The 16,912-nt window shown below is 48.1% G+C and overlaps 1 protein-coding gene across 1 annotated transcript; it reads right to left on the bottom strand.

The window, feature by feature from the left end:
- Positions 1–63: 63 nt before the first annotated feature.
- Positions 64–15,007, bottom strand: LPCAT3 (lysophosphatidylcholine acyltransferase 3; the record flags this gene model as incomplete). Its single annotated transcript, XM_082304898.1, is given in 14 exon segments — positions 64–412; positions 543–669; positions 775–933; positions 1,468–1,615; positions 2,161–2,327; positions 2,646–2,732; positions 3,454–3,562; positions 3,995–4,173; positions 5,245–5,282; positions 5,404–5,497; positions 5,651–5,757; positions 5,877–5,984; positions 14,811–14,964; positions 14,966–15,007. Coding segments are annotated over 13 exon segments (1,509 nt in total). The 3' UTR covers positions 64–412; positions 543–552.
- Between the last annotated feature and the right edge of the window lie 1,905 nt (positions 15,008–16,912).

Raw genomic sequence — 16,912 nt, 5'->3', positions numbered from 1 at the left:
TGGCGTGCGACAGTTCACACTCCCGCACCGAAGCACCCAAGAGGAAAGGAGCTGAAGCCGATATGAAAAAGACCAGGAGCAATTTTTATCTCGGATGACAAACGTAGAAAAGTCAGAAGGTGGCTCCAATCCGATACAGTGCTTGCGTTGAGTGTTTTACAATCATCTGATACCAGCAGAGAGACACGAGTGTCCGCGGGAGGGCGGCAGAGAGATAAGGCAACATACAGAAGGTGGAGGATCTGGAAGGAGGCTTCCTCCGTTCCCCTCCTTTCGGGTCTCTGACCCTGTGCTTTCTCTTTCCCCCTCCTCGCGTTGAAAAAAAGTCGTACTTCAACACAGCAAACTTGGCAGGTGATGCGTTGCTTCTGGAGTGTTAAATCGACTCCTACGAATGCACAGGTGGTACAATCTGAAACAGAGAAAAGCGCTAGATTCGTGTCGGTTGTTTTTATGGTTGCCTTTCACCTTGGGATGTAACTGCTGCCCCCCTTCACCTCCTAGGCCGAGTGTGGGATTCTCTCCACATCGTACAGCCTTACCTTTTGGCTGTTATTCTGCTTTTTTTAGTTTTTCTTTTCGTGGCACAAATAACCTGCGAATGTAAGGCAACACCAATAATAGGGTGAAGACCAACACGTGGCCGAGGAAATAAATAGACCTGTACACCTGTAAAGAGAAAAGTTTAAGGATCAGCAAGCAGCTTTGAGCCAAGAACATACGAGAAGGCAGGGAGGGAAAAGGATGGGTTGTCTGTACGTGGCTGCTAAGTACCTTCATCCATTTGTCCCAGGTGAAAAGGCAAAATGGCACCAGAGAGTAACCCATAAACATCCAGTGGTTCACCTGCAGCAGCACGTAGAAGATGGGCTGCAAGGCAGTGATGGAGGCCAAAGTGCTTAGGAGAGGACTGTCCCGAACGAGGTTTATGACCTAATAGAGAGAAAAAAACCAGAATTCTCCTCAGTTGGATGTCCTATGGCTATATACACAGGCGCTGGGGCCAAAGTATCTATCCAGCTGTGTAAAATGAATTTCAGTAAGCAGTCAGTCTAAAAAAGTAGCTAAAAGTACCCCATCCTGCTCAAAGTTTTAATTTAAAAAAAAGTTTAAATATGGAATATTGTTCTCTCAGTACTGGGAGATTTAGCAGAGGCATTCAGCTCACGTGCTTGTCCTCCAGCCTTGCCAGCTGCCACGCACTTCAGTTGCCCTCTACTCATATGCCAAGTTCTCCACTTTTCTTCCTGTCAGCTTCTCCAGTAAATTTACGGCTGGCCCGTGCAGAAGCCAGTAACCTACTGAACTCTTGAGAACAGAACTGTATCGTGTTTGAACACCAATTCCAAAGTGAGCAGCTCTTTTTCATATTTAATCCAAGCAAAGCCTTCAGCATGGCAGTTTCCAGACGCATGGGGAAAGGCTAATGCAGGCCACCCCGTTCTGGTTAAGTCAGACAAAGCTCACCTGTTTTTCAGCGATGACTATAAGCAACTCCATCTGAAAGCACACCAGGTAGCCAGAGTGCAGCCCATGCCAAATGGCCAGGAAGAACAGTGCCAGTGCCTGTGACAGCAGTTTGTTACCCAGGAACTTCAGACGCTTGAAGATGTAGCTAGAGCAGAAAAGAAACAAAGTGCTTCTAGTTTATTGTCCGTCCTCTCCGTGTCAGAGGTGCAGGGCCCAGGAGACCGTACGCCTTTGTACACCCCGTGGTGACGGAAACGGCAACACAGCTCCCCTCACCGGGGCAAAAGGCACCTCAGCCCTTGCCTTAAAGAAATCCCGGCTAATGTGAAGTGGTTCATCCGACAACGCACCCAGAAATGAAGGTGTTCTACAATTCAATTTTGCCCCCCAGCGTGTGTCGAAGCAAAACCCGGTTGAGTCATTGCACAGGGAGCGTCCTAGCCTCTGCCCTCCTGCTGCCATCAACTGCTTGCCTGTATTAATGAACTGCCCTTCTAGATCGAATGAAAAGATCCGTCTAACCCAGTAACCTGGGTCAAATGGGACAGCAGCAAAACGTGGAAGAAAGCGTGTAAGAAAGACCTGAAGACTGGCAGATTCTTCCTCTAGTGCCCCCTCTCAGCCTAGGATCTTGCTTCTGCTGACAGACGTTACCGACACATTATAGAAGGGGAATTTTGTCCTGCTCACCGGGCCACCCAAGCGTTGGTGTTGATGTTGAAAGAAGCAATGGTCCCTGTGAACAAAGGGGTTGTCTCGTACAGCCAGATCTTCATGTTGGCACAGGCATCCCACAAAGGCTTTCCACTTTGGTCCTTCCCATTGTACCCCAGACCAACAAGGATGCAGACACCTTCCTATAGAAAAAGATTCACAAGAAAGATGAGAGGAAACCATTGCCCCTTTTTTTGGGAAAGGCAGAGCTGGGGAAGCTCTGACTCTTCGCTGTGTTGAGTGGAGAGATACCACTGCAGATGGAACGAACAGATTAAAAACAGCCTGCTTTTTAGTTAGTTAGCCTTTGCTAACTCAAAGCAAGCTATAGTGACCCACTCTGATCTCCAGATATTTGGATTACTTCCATTTAGCGCTGAGTCCAAGAGCATATTAAGTAGTTGCAAAGGTGCTACCTTTGTTCATTTGTCTTTTGTTTCTGGAACAATATCTAGACTTACCGTAACAAGCCAGCAGGTTACGTATTTATAGAGTATAATTTTGCCCCAGATCAATATGTAACCACAACGGAACCAGAAGGGCTTCTCCTGCAGAGATAAGAGTGAAATAGAGTAAACATTAAAAATGGAGTCGAGTGGCAATAACGAGACAAGGTGGATGAGATCTCATCAGTGTCTTTTGTTTTAATCTGATGTGTGCGTTGAGACTGCTACATGGACTGGAGTGCCAGGCTTATGAAAATTTACACATCATTCTCCTTTCGTTGGTCATATTTGGCTGTACTGAAATAGGTACTTTGGGAAGACTCTGGGATGAGCATAATCCCTGCGGAATTTACACCCTTGTTTATTCATACTGACACAGAAGCACTGATAATCTGCAGGTAGGAATTACTTGTTAAGAGTTTTCTAAGAACCTCAAAGGTTCTGGTAAGCCTTGCAAGTTACTCTAGTGAAGTTCTTTGCATGTAATGGTTAAATGGAAGGTCATTAAAAGGCCACAAAATACATATGTTAGGTTTCCGAAAACAACAGTAGCATTTAAGATTAATTCGCTATTTGTAAAAGTTTTCATTTGGTTTGGGTCAGCTTAACACATTCCTGTTCTGCATCAAACAGAATCCACAGGACAGGCAGTAAAGCCAATTCAGTTGTGGAAAGGCTTATCACTAGTTGCTGACTTATCCTATTTTTAAATTGAGGCAAAACTAAAAAAAATAAAAAATAAAAAAATCCACTCTTGTAGATCCAGCGCCCACCAGAGGAGTGGATTTCTTCCACACCCCAGGACTGCCAAATGAATACATACCATATAATCATCTGAGATGAGGTATTCATCAGAGACGTACAGGCTTGACAAGGTATAGGTTACTAGAAACAAGAGACCCAAACTCAGGCGCTTGAGAGCAGGCACAAAACTGAGAAAGAAAAATATGAAGGTCAAAGAAAAGCCTTGGAAAGAGACTGTCAAACTCATAATTTTAAAAACAGCAGTGGAGAAGAGGAGGTAGGGGAGGTAGCGATGGGGAGTCACCATGTTCCGCTGCAGCAGATGCCTCCGTTTGGAAGTTGGGATGCTAACGTTACCAGGTTGGGACGCTAACATTACCAGGTTGGGACCGAGTCTGTACTAAAGATGTCAAATGGTTGTTGACGTTCGTGCCCTGGAACGATGCTAGGACATTACGCAGAGAGTTACGAGTAACTTTTGAAAGACTGCCTTGTCTTATACATCACTTTTGGTCACAGTGCTTCAGCGTCCAGGTTAGAAGGCACTCTGCTGCAGGGAACATGTGGAGGATTCAGCATTCTGGGATCTTAGGAAGGCGAGCTAAGTGGCTTTTTATTACCTATTGGGTCTCTGGCCTTGAACGTCAGTCATCTCACCCCTTGCCAGTTTCTGATAGTCTGTCATGGAGAACTGAGGCCCCACCATGAAGGCACCATAGAAATAGGAGAATCCTGAGACCTCCAGCAAGGTAGGAACTCCCCGGACAGCAAATCGCCGCTGCTCAAGGGTCAGGAACTCCTGCACCAAAGGGAGTGGCATTAACATCATCCTAGGGGATCTCATACTAGCTCTGGATGTTATGTTCTCAGCCTGCCTCCTTAATGGTCTCAGTTCTTGCTCTCCATGTATATGGAACTTTCCACTTTGTATTTCACATCCATTCCTCTTCCCCAGCCCTCTCTGTCCCTACCCCCTCTAAATACCAACAAGATCCAATGGTTGAGACCAGTTGCACAGATCTCTATTCCCAAATAAGCTCAAAACACGGAAGGGATCTATTGACCTGCATCCCTGCCAGCATAGCAGGTATAGTAAAGGCACTGTATCTGACCTATTCCAGTCCCCGACTGCAATCGCATGTACTCTCCCAAGAACTTATCGTCCTATAATTCCTACTTCTTGATGCAAGAATTCATTGTCTTTAAAGACTTGAAACTTCAGCTTAGGAAATTTCAGCTCAACCTTGCTTTCTTGCAGTCAGCAGTGATTCCACAGATGCTAAAGACTGGGTCAGGCCCCAAACAGGAGATGGGGAATGCAAATACTTGAAGCGGGATTAAGAGACTGTAGCAAGTGTTCTGCCCTCTGCCACACATCGTGCTTCCCTCCCTGTTTCATCTGCTCTAAAAACAGGGCCCTAACAAATGATAAAGGGCAACCATTCACAAGGATATGGTAGGATTAAACAAAGGAAAGGAAGATGGGAACTGGGATCCAGTGCTGATGGTCTGCAAGTTAAAGGTACGCTACCTACAAGACACAGAGCATTGGGGACTGGGAATCTAAAGCAACAGATTTGGGGGAAGGAGATGGTGGGGAATTTGGAAGGGGGCAGAATAACATTCTGACATGATTGAAACAACTTTCAATCTCTAATCACTACTGTCTCTGTTCAAAATTGGTTCTTTCCACTCCAGAATTCTGTGTCCTCAGACACTCAGATGCTTCCCTCTCAGCTACGGCTTTTACCAAACAATGAATGCAGCTTGCCAACTCGCATCCTTTGAACTTGATTTTTCTGACTCCTAGCTCACTGGAACGGCACGGAAGAGGGGATGAGGAGTGAAGGAGAAATGGTGTCTTACTCACCGGATTTTTTCCTCCATCGTAGAAATCAATGGCCAGACCTAGAGGTGAGAAACAATTATTTGAAGCCCTGGGATGGGCTGGGTGGGCTGAACAAGCAGTCCTCTCTTCCCTGAGGCACGGCTTGCAGAGTGCAAGAGATAGAAAGGAGGTGTCACTCACCAATCAACTTGAGCGTCAAGACACAATGTGGCATTGTCCACTTGATGTCATAATGCTCCGTGGCTGTGAAGTAATATCCAGCCATAAGGTATGTCTGAAAGAAACCATTGTTTGGGTTATTCAGACTAATTCCTCCAGCTGGTTTTGATCTGTCTCCACTTTTCCACCCACAGTTGCTACTGGGAAGTGCAAAACTGAACAGAGGGCTCCTTTCTACAAACCGATGCAGTAAGAAAGAGAGTTTTACCATCTGAAAGAAGAACGTGGTGAAGACGGCAGTGATTGTGCGACCCATAAGTCTCAGTATGAGGAACTGGATTAGCACACATAACAGGGAATGAAAGAACTGCATCCCTGTGGAGGAGGGAAAGAGAGAGAGAGATGAAGTAGAAATGACATTTTCCCATTATAGGTCCTCCCAAACCACAGCACGCCCTGGGCCAGGCAGCTCTCTCTTCCCAAACTCATCTTACCAAAATTGAAGTAAGCAATTGAGAGTCCTGTGAACACATTGTAGAGATGAATGAGGTAGGTCTCCTTCTGGAAGAGGAAATAGCGCTGGAACAAGGCAAAAGGATATCCTGAGTAGAGAAGAAAAAAAAAAAAAAGGTGAATGAGTCGTAAATTAGTGTAGACAAGCATTGGTAATGGTCCAGGTTACAGCTTTCTTGAACGTGTTACTAGGAACATGTACTTTACACAGATACATCATCAACACAGGTCACGGTGTACATTCCTGATACTGTATTTCCAGCTTGAGGGATAGATGCCAGATGACTTACTCTTTATATTATACAGAAGCAAATACTTTAACAGGAAAGTTATTATATCAAAGTTGACATTGAAGTGCAAGAAATTCCAGGATTACAGTTTCTGGCCTCATTCAATACATGAGATGGATAATGCTGAAATACATGAATCAGATTTTAGTCTCCGATTCATTTCCAAATTCTATGACAAATACAGTGAATGTGGCAAGAAGCTAGATTAAAAAAAAAAAAAAAAAAGGAGGGAAGGGGGGGAATTTTATGGTTAATACCGTTACATTGTCCTAAAAAATTCATTCCTTGCTCCCACCTCAATGAGTTCTTACATGATGCTGACCAACTTGAACACCAGAGTTCCCCAAGTGACCTCCAGTAGTATACTCTTTCTTTTCTAACTCTCTAACTTCAGATTTGCATCTGATTTGTGAAGTACGGGGCACACAAAGCTGTAATTAAAATCCACGGGGACTACGCACGTAATTGTTTAGAAAAAAATCAAAGTCAGAAGCATTTCATATGGAACAGCTAAGATGCGTGGAAGGATTTTTTTCCTTGCATTTTCTGCGTGTTAGCTCCCAGTCTAATTTAGGAATGCCTCCAGATTATTCATCTGTGGCTCTAGTGAGAAGCAAACATTTGTGAAGCACTCTGGTAGTATGGTGAGAAGTGCCATACAGAAACCCATGAGTAAATTAAATTCTGTCGTCTAGGTGAGGTTCACGTAGCACGGAATAAACATTGCCACATATTAGACAATAAATATATTATGTTTTAATACATATTGACGCAGGAAGCGTTGTCCATCTCATGAGTACGTGAAGGCTGTTCACGCAACTGGTGTTTCTAAAGGCACGTCCCCAACAAGCTGAAGCGGGACAGAAGCAGAAGCAAGTTTAATTCTGACATTTCATAACTTATTGCTTTACTTTGCAAGCTTGTGTTCTTTTATCCTGATTAAAAACAAACCAAAACAACCTCTTCGACCAAAAAAAAAAGGTAATTCATCACATATCACAATACTGGCATCCACACTGCTTATTAACCTAGCTGAAGTCTGTAGCAGATCTCTGCTACTTGCACTAATGGAGTAATAGTAGGAGTAGGTAGTCATGTTTTATATGGAGCAGTAATAAAAGGTGATGAAATGCACATTTTGCCGAGAAGCGTTTGATGGATGAAAGGTTTCCAATAAGCAAGGCCAAATCTAGTCACTACTGTGAGAAGAAAGGAGAAACTCTTGTCATGTTATGTCAAATACACATATTGCAGTCTGTCAGTGCTAACGGGCTGAGGCATGACTGGAGCCATTTCAAGGTCCTTTCTGTCCCCCCAAATCCCTTGGGAGGGAGTCCCAGAGTTTGGGACTTCTGGGTTCCCTTCTAGATCCTGGACGGTGGGATGCTCTACTCAGGTGTGTACCTGCTGCTTCGTGAAACCGAGCTGCTGCTCCCCATTTCCTCAGCCTCTTGCCACCCCTCTTTCGGTCTTCCCTGCCTCCTTGTTCCTGTTCCTTCCTCCTTTTGTGTCCTGCGGCGGTTTCCATGCCACAGGCTGCTTTCTCGGTCCGAGCGGCCGGCCAGCCCCACATACCACAGCCCTTCGCCCGCAAAGCCTGGCAACCTCGCTCCTGCACGGTCATCCAGCTTGCTCTTCCCTTCCACAGCAGCGGCTCCAAATTTCCCTACAAAATGCCTTACCCAAACCATCCCTACCCCTTCCTGCTCTGACACCAGACTCGGAGGTACGTGCCTCTGCCGTCCCTGAACGCCAGCTGAAAGAGGGAATCGGCAAAGAGTTCATCACACGGGCTCTCTGGGGAATACAGGAGTAACTCAAAGAATTAGAGCAATTCACATGATTTAAAAAAAAAAATAAAAAAATAGTAGCACTGTATATCAGCCTTGTACGCGGAAACATATAGATGGGGATACTTTTTTCACGTGTCGATTTTCCTGCTGAAGCTTAATAAACATGTTAACAACTGACAACAGACTGGTGAAATGGAAAGTGGTTAAAAAAAATTATAAAGTGTTACCATCAGTTTAGGTCAAAAGTTAAAATGCTGAGGTTTACCGTTGGAAAAATGTTTCCCCCTTTTGAGCAAGGGGGAGAAATCAGATCAGAAATCAGAGATCAGATCACAAATCTAGGCAAAGCACAGGTTATTGCTGCTCGTGAACACCTATGGTTTTAAAAAAATCACACTTTCAAGGATTTCCCACCCTCTCAAAAATCAGTACGATCTTGCAAAACCTTCCATTTTCATCAGAAAAAAAAATATCTGATTTGTGGCTTCAGCCATTGCTGTAGACAGAATTAAATTATGACTGAATACTATAATGTACCTCAAGATTCTAAAAGCCAGAAATTTTATCTGTTTTCTCCCATCCCCAACTAGCATTTCTACTCTTTAAAAGACCTGTCTCACCTGTCATGCGTACTCCTTTTTAGCTCTACACAGGAGATCATATCGTGGTTTGGGTAATGCTGCTCTGAAGGAGAAAGAATTATGAGCCCTTGCAAATAGAGAGCACAGCATATATGTTTTTAGAAAGCCACAATTTTAAATCCCGGTCTTGTAGTACCTGGGTGCTGTTCCAGTTCAAAAGTCACGAGATCAGCCTAAACTCTTCCGATATCCAGAGCGACTTGCTAGTACTCTGGACTGCAATTTAGTTATGGTTTTGCTGCACACAAGGCAATTTTCTCAGTTTCACAACTGGGGCAGTTCCACACCGCAGATATAAACTTTAACCCCCAATGGGCAGTGGATACTGAATATTGACGGCCATCCTGCTGAGGCCTGTGCGTTTTTGAACACTCGTAAACTATTTATATTAAATAACGAGCTATTCCTACCAATGACAACAGCAGTACTCCCGCTCCACTACGGTGTTCTTGAAGCAGCCTGAATCAGCACAGCATAAGCAGGAGAGCAGTTTTTGAAGTTACCGTTGCCACCCGGCAAGCTTGCTGTCACATTTGGATACGCCAGCGGCAGGATGCTGCTCTGCTTTGCTTTTACCATTCAGAAGCAACGGGACCGGAGTCCCCGCTCCTTGCTGCCGAGGGACCCCGCGCAGCAGCTCCCAGTCTGCCAAACTCCGCTTTCGCAGCTCCGTCAGGCGGAGCGGACCGAGGTGGGAAACCAGCTGTCATACTCCTGGAGAAAACAGAAGGTGACCTCCCGATCCGAGGTAATTCTCCTTCTCTATGCACCACGGCGTTGAAAAGCAGTCTGCGCGCAGAGTTGATTTTTGCCTCTAGACAGACTTTCGATAGAAGGGAATTAGCAATTGATATAAAAGGGACAAATTAGCGGATACATGCTGCTGCTGATAAATTCCTCCCTTTTTTTTTTTAACTTCACAGGAACAAGAGGATGACCTCTGGTTAACAGAACCCCGGCACTGGAAGGAAAGGACATCAGCTTCTTCACCACAGCCATTTGGGAGAGTAACGGGCCACTGCACGACGCCCAGGTTGTCCACAGATACAAGAATCTAATTGAGCCAAAGAAGTAAACGAGCCAGAGGCTGGATTAGGCAGGAGGAAAGTTCTACTAATTCCAAGCAAAAATAGCGCTGTCAAGTTTGCCATCTTCTGGAATGGGTGATTAAGATGCCTGTCTTTTCCCGGAGATAAAGCTGCAAATAAGAACACCAGAAAAATTCTTTTAACCTCTGCTCCCTTTATTTCTCCTTTTATATGCGTTAGCTTCGTTTCATCTTCAAGAGAGGAGATCAGACTATTTTTCCTCTTCTCCCTTTTCCTGATCAGTTAACTCCACCTTCGTTAGCATCTGGCAGATCAATCGTCTCCCTTTTCTTATAAGAATGCTAAAACTAAAAGGAAGGGGACAACAGGAAAAAGTCATGTTAAAATACAAGCCTTACCTAATATTTTGACTTCAAAGGTATTCTCTTTTTCTGTCTGCAATACTGCAAAAGTCCCACACCTTGTTTCACACTGAGTGCATATACGTGAGCGTTTTAATTCAGCTCAGGAGTGTACTTTTGAAGTCCACTTACGGTGCTTTAGTTTGCACAGCAGAACCCTCTCAAAGCACGCGGACAAGGCTCTCTTCAGATGAAACTGAACTGAAAATGCACTCCGATGGGTGCTCAGTCCGTATGACCGGCCTGAAGCAAATCCAAAGTCAATGCCCAAAACCCATGTAGTGAGGACGTCAGGTACTGCACACCAACCAGTCTGCTCTCCAGATCTGCTCCTACTGTGCCATTTTACTTGCTAATGTAGACACAGTCAGTGTGTAGCATTATGCAGCTTGCTCTTTTTTTTTTTTTCATTATTATTTAAGGAATAAGATGTATTTGAAGTTAAGAGTTTAAAAAAGGCAGCACATGAGTGCTCTGTGACAGGGTTTTAGCACCTGTGACAGGATGGTGCTGCCTCTTACAACTGCTCCCATCTCTTACCCATTAAAACCAGTTGTTTGCCTCCCCTATCAGTAAGGTTCTTGCTTGGCTGACCAGCTGGGGGCTTGATTTGGAATAAGTCATCAGCTATGGGTGACCAGAGGGAGAATTTCACTGAGCCTAAAAATCTTCAGGACGCAGAGAGCAGGAATAAGCAGAGGATGTAAAAAAAAAATTAGTGTGAGGTAGAAGAGGAGGAGATAAGACCACTTGCAAGCAAAGCAGCTGGTTTCTGGCACCTATTCAGCAGGAACGTGTTGCTTTCTGCAGGTCACTGCTGTGTCTGTAGACGAGGGAACACTTCCCCAGCGCTTTTCCTGGCAGGTCTGGGCAGATCAGCAGGGTCAGTTCTGGCTCAGGGCTGTAAACAGCATGTTGGCCCCTCTCCATATTATGCAGCAGAACATGCCAGGTAGCTTGCAAGCCACTGTGTAATAGTATGGCCATATAAACATCTTTAATTCTTTGGGATCATACAGCCACACAAGACAGAAAAATCAATGTAAAGACTTAAATACACAGTGCCACGAGGCCTTCTGTATCCTGGCTTACGCTTTGAGCGGTGACAGCAGGAAAGAAATGTCTCCTTTCGTGGGAGGACAAGAGCAGCGGTGCAGAAACCCTCATCTCTCCTTCGTACCGCCGGAGGGGCTCCCTCCCTTTCTCCTCCGAGATGCTAGGACAGCATTGGTTCAGCCTGCGTACAACAGCAACTAGAAAGTACCTCTGTAGGTACGGAGCTACACCGTTGGTGTCTTCCATGCTGACCTAAAGACAGTTTCTCCTGGGGAAACGCTGGGCCCCGGACCTACTGAAGAATGCAAGGTAGAGCACACCTCTCAAAAGACATTTTCATGTGATTGACAGACGTTCATGTACTAGACATACCACAATTTTCTAAATGACAGGGTCCCGAACTATACTTCAAGTATTACTGCTGTTGATAATATTGCCAAATTGCAGCCTAATTTCTTCAAAGGTCATGTATGCAAATTTTCACATACGGGAAGTCTGAAGTAAGTTTTTAATCTTGTACAATCCGAGTAATGGACTCTATTCTAGTTGTATGCTTTGCTTCAAAATTGCAGGATGTATAAAAGGTGTCTCTGACTTAAATACAAAGCTGTGACTAAAATCCCCATAATGTACTCAGCAGCGTGCTGTTACAACCTTCATTTGTTCACTGAGAAAACGTGGTGCCCTTTAGGACTACTCCAGTTTTTGTTCTTAGCTGCTCTTCCTTCCTCCTTTCTCCTTCTCTCATTCTCCCCTGTATGTAACTTTTTTTCAGTAGTGGCAGAATGTTAACAGTTTTACGTGACCTCTCTTGGTTATTGCAGATCACGACTACGTGAACATTCTTATTCTGAATCAAGAGAGTCCATTCAGGCTATTTTTTCAACAATAATTCAGCTTTCTCCGGAAATTAATGTTAGAAGTTGCAAAGTCCTTTGCGATTCTTCCTCTTTTGCAGAAGGCTATTTTTACCAGTTTCTGGTGATCTCCCGAACAGTGAAACCCTAGAAACAGTTGTTGCAGTAGAACTGCACGGTGTAGATGGTAAACTGCGTCACCGAGGGAGAAATAAGCAACGACTTTTCAATCCGTCTTTGGAACAGAGTACTGCCCTTCATCCTCATGGTCTTGTTCCGAAATAATTCAGCAGTATTAGCTGCAGCCAACAAAAATAATTTTCTTCCTGAATCCATGCAAACACCTGAAAGGGAGGAAGCGAAGGAAAAGCCATACCTTGCCCGTCCTAATGCCATTTCCAGCTTTTAGGAATGCCTTTCATTTACACCCCATGCCATCCTACGAAGTGGTCACCAGTGCTAGTCGCATTACCAACAGGCTTAAGGCTTTCAGTTACATTAAAAGGATTGTAAGCTAAGCTGCAATTAAATGAACACTTCTTTCCATGTTAGCATTGAGTTAAGAAACTCTTCTCGCTCTCCTCTCTTGCTGCTCTGGAGTGGTGCTTGGCGCTTCCTTTTAATGTAATGGTACCATGCTTTACTACCCATCTATTAAGCAGGAAAGCTGGAGTCAATCCTCTTTGCCTAAGTGCTTCAATCTACATGACCTGCAAGAGTACCAAACAAGAGGCAAGGCTGTTTTGCATGCCTTTAAGCCTTCCGTCTGAAGTACTGCCTCCAATTGCGTGTCATTAAGAGATACTGAGCGAGGGAGAAGGGACAAGGAAATGCGCAGCTCTGGCCTCCTGGTTTGGTATACGTTTCAGGTATGCAGGGGAAAGAGATGTGAGGGGGTTCCCAGTCCCTGATCCCCAGACTTTTAATGCAAATGATAAAGATCCATGAAGACTTGAAGGAAAATAGACAGCGGCGTACATCAGGAAGGGACACTGTGCCATCTCAGTGGCTTGGTGTCAACACTGTATCTGGAAACGTTTGTAACGACGCACTTAATGAACCTACTGTCTGCAGTGGGCATCTCTTCTTATCATTAAGATGATAATTACCTGCTGTTCGTTTCAAAGAAGTAAGTGGTTTTGCTCACCCCTAGGACACCAAGCAGGAAACAGCCTTCCCATGTCGTGTTCTAGCTTATTGCTAGTAAGAAGGAAGAAGGAACTCTGAGAGTACGTTCAAGGTGCATTCTGCAAAGGCATCGCTCTACTGTACGCACCTGCCTCCACACACGCTTTCTTACACCTTTTCTGCATCAGTACTTGTCAGACTAGTCCCTTGGTTGGTTCAGTTGACTAACCTGGTAGTAAACTATCTGCTTCTTCTGGTTTAGGTTTCTGCCAGGCAAGCAAATTCAATCAGATCTTAATTAAAGTACCAGAGACAGACGTGGGAGAAAGGAAAGCAGGACTTTTCCCATTCAGCTCTGGGGAATTAATTCACACTGACTTATGTGCATGTCCTGTATACGTTTCCTATTACATTTTTCTTTATAGAAGAAGTTAGGTATAACTAACTTCTAAGTTAAGTTCAAAACGATAGTCAGTTCAATCCCCTGTATCTACCCTTGACTTGAAGAACGATTTGGTTCAGTTTGATCTTACACATTGTAGATTGAATCGGGCAGAAATAAGTCTGGTCCAGACCACAGTTATGAAGTGACACAACTTTTCTTGCATCCCTTTTTAAAAATCATACTTTTAGTTAGCCAAAGGAACTTTATTCTGCCACATCACACAGTAGCAGCTGTATCCCTTCAAATACACTTTTAGGTTGAGAGAAAAGCTTGCATTTCCTATCTGCTAGGTGACTACACCACCAAAAGCTTGCAAAACCCAAAGTTTCGTTGGGCATCTGCAGGGATTTATGTAGACAGCATGTATACGTACATTTGAAGTAATGTTTTGGGAGCTGTAACTTCCTCCTCAGTTGTTAGCCCCCATCGTAACTCCAGCCCTGCCTTAACCATTTTACGTGTGACTGAGCTATCTCACGTTTGGATACGCATAAGCAGCACGCGTTCTGCGACACGCTTCACATCGCAGGTGTAGCGCGGCACAACATCCCAGGTCTTCTGGTCACTTAGCTAGCCGGCTTTGCTCGCCCTACCTGGTAGTCCCCGCGATGACATGCCGCTCTCGCATAGTTGCACGATTGCCGCAGACGCTAAGAACGTCTCTTGGCAGGGAGCTGCCCTGCCCTGGGACGGGGCGACATCTCAGAGGGGTTGTGGAGATTCCTGAGCGTGCAGCCCTCACGGGGAACCTGATGCCCGTGCAGCACCTGGCACTCGGGCAAAGACGGCGGAACAACTGCAAACAAAGTTCTCGCGCCCGCAGAACTCAGGACGCGGGCCCAAACCGGACTCCCGAGCGCCAGCACCACGGCGAGTGGCTCCCCGGGTCTCAAGGCCGGGCTCTGCCCCCCGCGGGGACACCCACCGCCCCGCTCCACAGCCGCCTCCCCGCTCTCCACCGGGAGAGCCGGCGGGCCGCCACCCCGGCAGCTGCTGCGAGGCGCTCCCCACGCCGCCACCCCCCGCCGGCCGGGCCGTGGCGGAGCCGGTGGCGGCGGGGGGGCGGGGGGGGCTGGCCCGCCGGCTCCGCGCACACACGTGGCCTGGCACGGCGGCGCTGACACAGGTGCGGCTCCGCACCGGCAAGGCGCTGCCCGGCCCCGGCCCCGGCGGAGCGGCGGGGTCGCCCAGCCCCAGGGCGGGCGGGGCGCCGGACCCGTCACCCCCCAGCGCCGCGCCCTCTGCCCTCCCTTACCCATCAGGATGGACAGGATGAGGCGCAGCGCCTGCTCCGACGAGCCCAGGGCCTCCGCCAGCCGGGCCAGGCCCCAGCCGGACCCCGCCACCGCCATCTTCTCCCCCGGCCGCCCCGCCGGCCGGTCGCTCCTCGAACCCGGCAGCGGCACCAGCCACCGCGGCCCCCGCACCGCTCGCGGCCCCCTCCGCGCCCATTGGCTGCGCCGGGCCGGCCACGCCCCCTCGGCGCCTCCGATTGGACGCCAGGTGGCAGCGGGGCGGGGCCCCGCGCTCAGTAAGGCAAAGGTTACCCCGCGAGTGGGCGGTGCCGCGAGGGGCTGTCCCCGCTGGCCGATGATTGGAGGAAGCGCTCCTGAGGGCGGGGCCCGGGCGGGCGGCCCGGGGGCGGGGCCAGGCAGGCGAGGCGGAGCCCGCCTTCCCATTGGCTGTGGCGGGACAGGAGAGAGCCGGGCGGGGAGGGGTGGGGGGACGGGGCGGGGCAAGGGTTATTCGCGGGCACGAGGCGCGCGGGAGCAACGGTCGTGCCAGCGGGGCAGGTCCTGGGCCTGGGCCTGGGCCTGGGCCTGGGCCTGGGTTTAGGCCTGGGTCTAGGTCTAGGCCTGGGTCTCGGCCTCGGCTTGTGGCGCTGCTCTGCTGGCTGGGGCCAATGCACACTACTGAGCGTCCCCATTGCCGCCGGGTCCCGCCAGCCCGGTGGCTCCTGGAGGACAGGCTGTCGGTGCTGGGCTCTTGGGGCCCGGCGGGACCCGCTTCCCATACCAGGCGTTATGGCAGCGCCTGTCCCTCGCCCTGTCCCTCTGGTACCCAACTGGGCGGCTCTGCCTACGCAGCCTCCTCGTAACTCATCCATCGGAGGACCTCCTGGGTGTCCCTTCATGCAGACGTCCATGAGTGCACCCCAAGTTCTCCTCCTCAGCAAAAGCTTCAGGTGCAATGGATGTGGTCTTCCCCTTGTTTGGGTTACCATTTTCCTGCTGTGTCGTTCAGGTGGGCAGTAGTGCCCAAACTTAGCCAGAGGGGCAAGCGCAGACTCACACAAAGGTGTAGATGAAAAGGCACCTCTGGAGGTCTCTGATCCAAACCCCTGCTCACCAGCAGGACTCCCAAGCTGGATGAGGTTGCTTAGGGCATTGCCCGGGCAATTGCTGTACATTTTCACAGATGGAGAGCTCCCAGCCTCCCTGGGCACCTGAGCCAGTACCGAGTCATGCTTTGGGGGAAGGATTTTTGTCCAGATTATGCTCTGAATTGCCTCTGTTGCAAGTTATGCCCATCGCCCCTTGTCTTGGGAAGAGTCCGACTCCATCCTCTTTATAACCACCCTTTAGGCAGTAGCACCTATTAGAATCATAGAATCATAGAATCGTTAAGGTTGGAAAAGACCTTTAAGATCATTGAGTCCAACCGTTAACCTATCACGGCCAAGTCTTCACTATACCATGTTCCTAAGCACCACATCTATCCGTTCTTTAAATACCTCCAGGGATGGAGACTCAACCCCTTCCCTGGGCAGCCTGGGCCAGTGCTTGACCACCCTTTCGGTGAAGAAGTTTTTCCTAATGTCCAATCTAAACCTCCCCTGGCGCAGCTTGAGGCCGTTTCCTCTCGTCCTATCGCTTGTTACTGGAGAGAAGAGACCGATCCCCACCTCACTACAGCCTCCTTTCAGGCCGTTGCAGAGAGCGATGAGGGCTCCCCTCAGCCTCCTCTTCTCCAGATTAAACAACCTCAGCTCCCTCAGCCGCTCCTCATAAGACTTGTGCTCCAGACCCTTCACCAACTTCATTGCCCTGCTCTGGCCACGCTCCAGCACCTCAATGTCCTTCTTGGAGTGAGGGGCCCAACACTGAACACAGTACTTGAGATGCGGCCTCACCAGTGCCCAGTACAGGGGCACCATCACCTCCCTGGTCCTGCTGGCCACACTGTTCCTGATACAAGCCAGGATGCCACTGGCCCTCTTGGCCACCTGGGCACCCTGCTGGCTCATGTTCAGCTGCTGTCAACCACCACCCCCAGGCCCTTTCCCACCGGGCAGCTCCCAGCCGCTCCTCCCCAGCCTGTAGCGTTGCATGGGGTTGTTGTGCCCCAAGTGCAGGA

This window comes from Platalea leucorodia (genome assembly GCF_965183815.1).
Source record: "Platalea leucorodia genome assembly, chromosome: 2".
Classification (NCBI taxonomy): Eukaryota; Metazoa; Chordata; class Aves; order Pelecaniformes; family Threskiornithidae; genus Platalea; species Platalea leucorodia.
The sequence above is the reverse complement of the archived record's forward strand: the minus strand, read 5'-3'. Positions and strand labels throughout refer to the sequence as shown.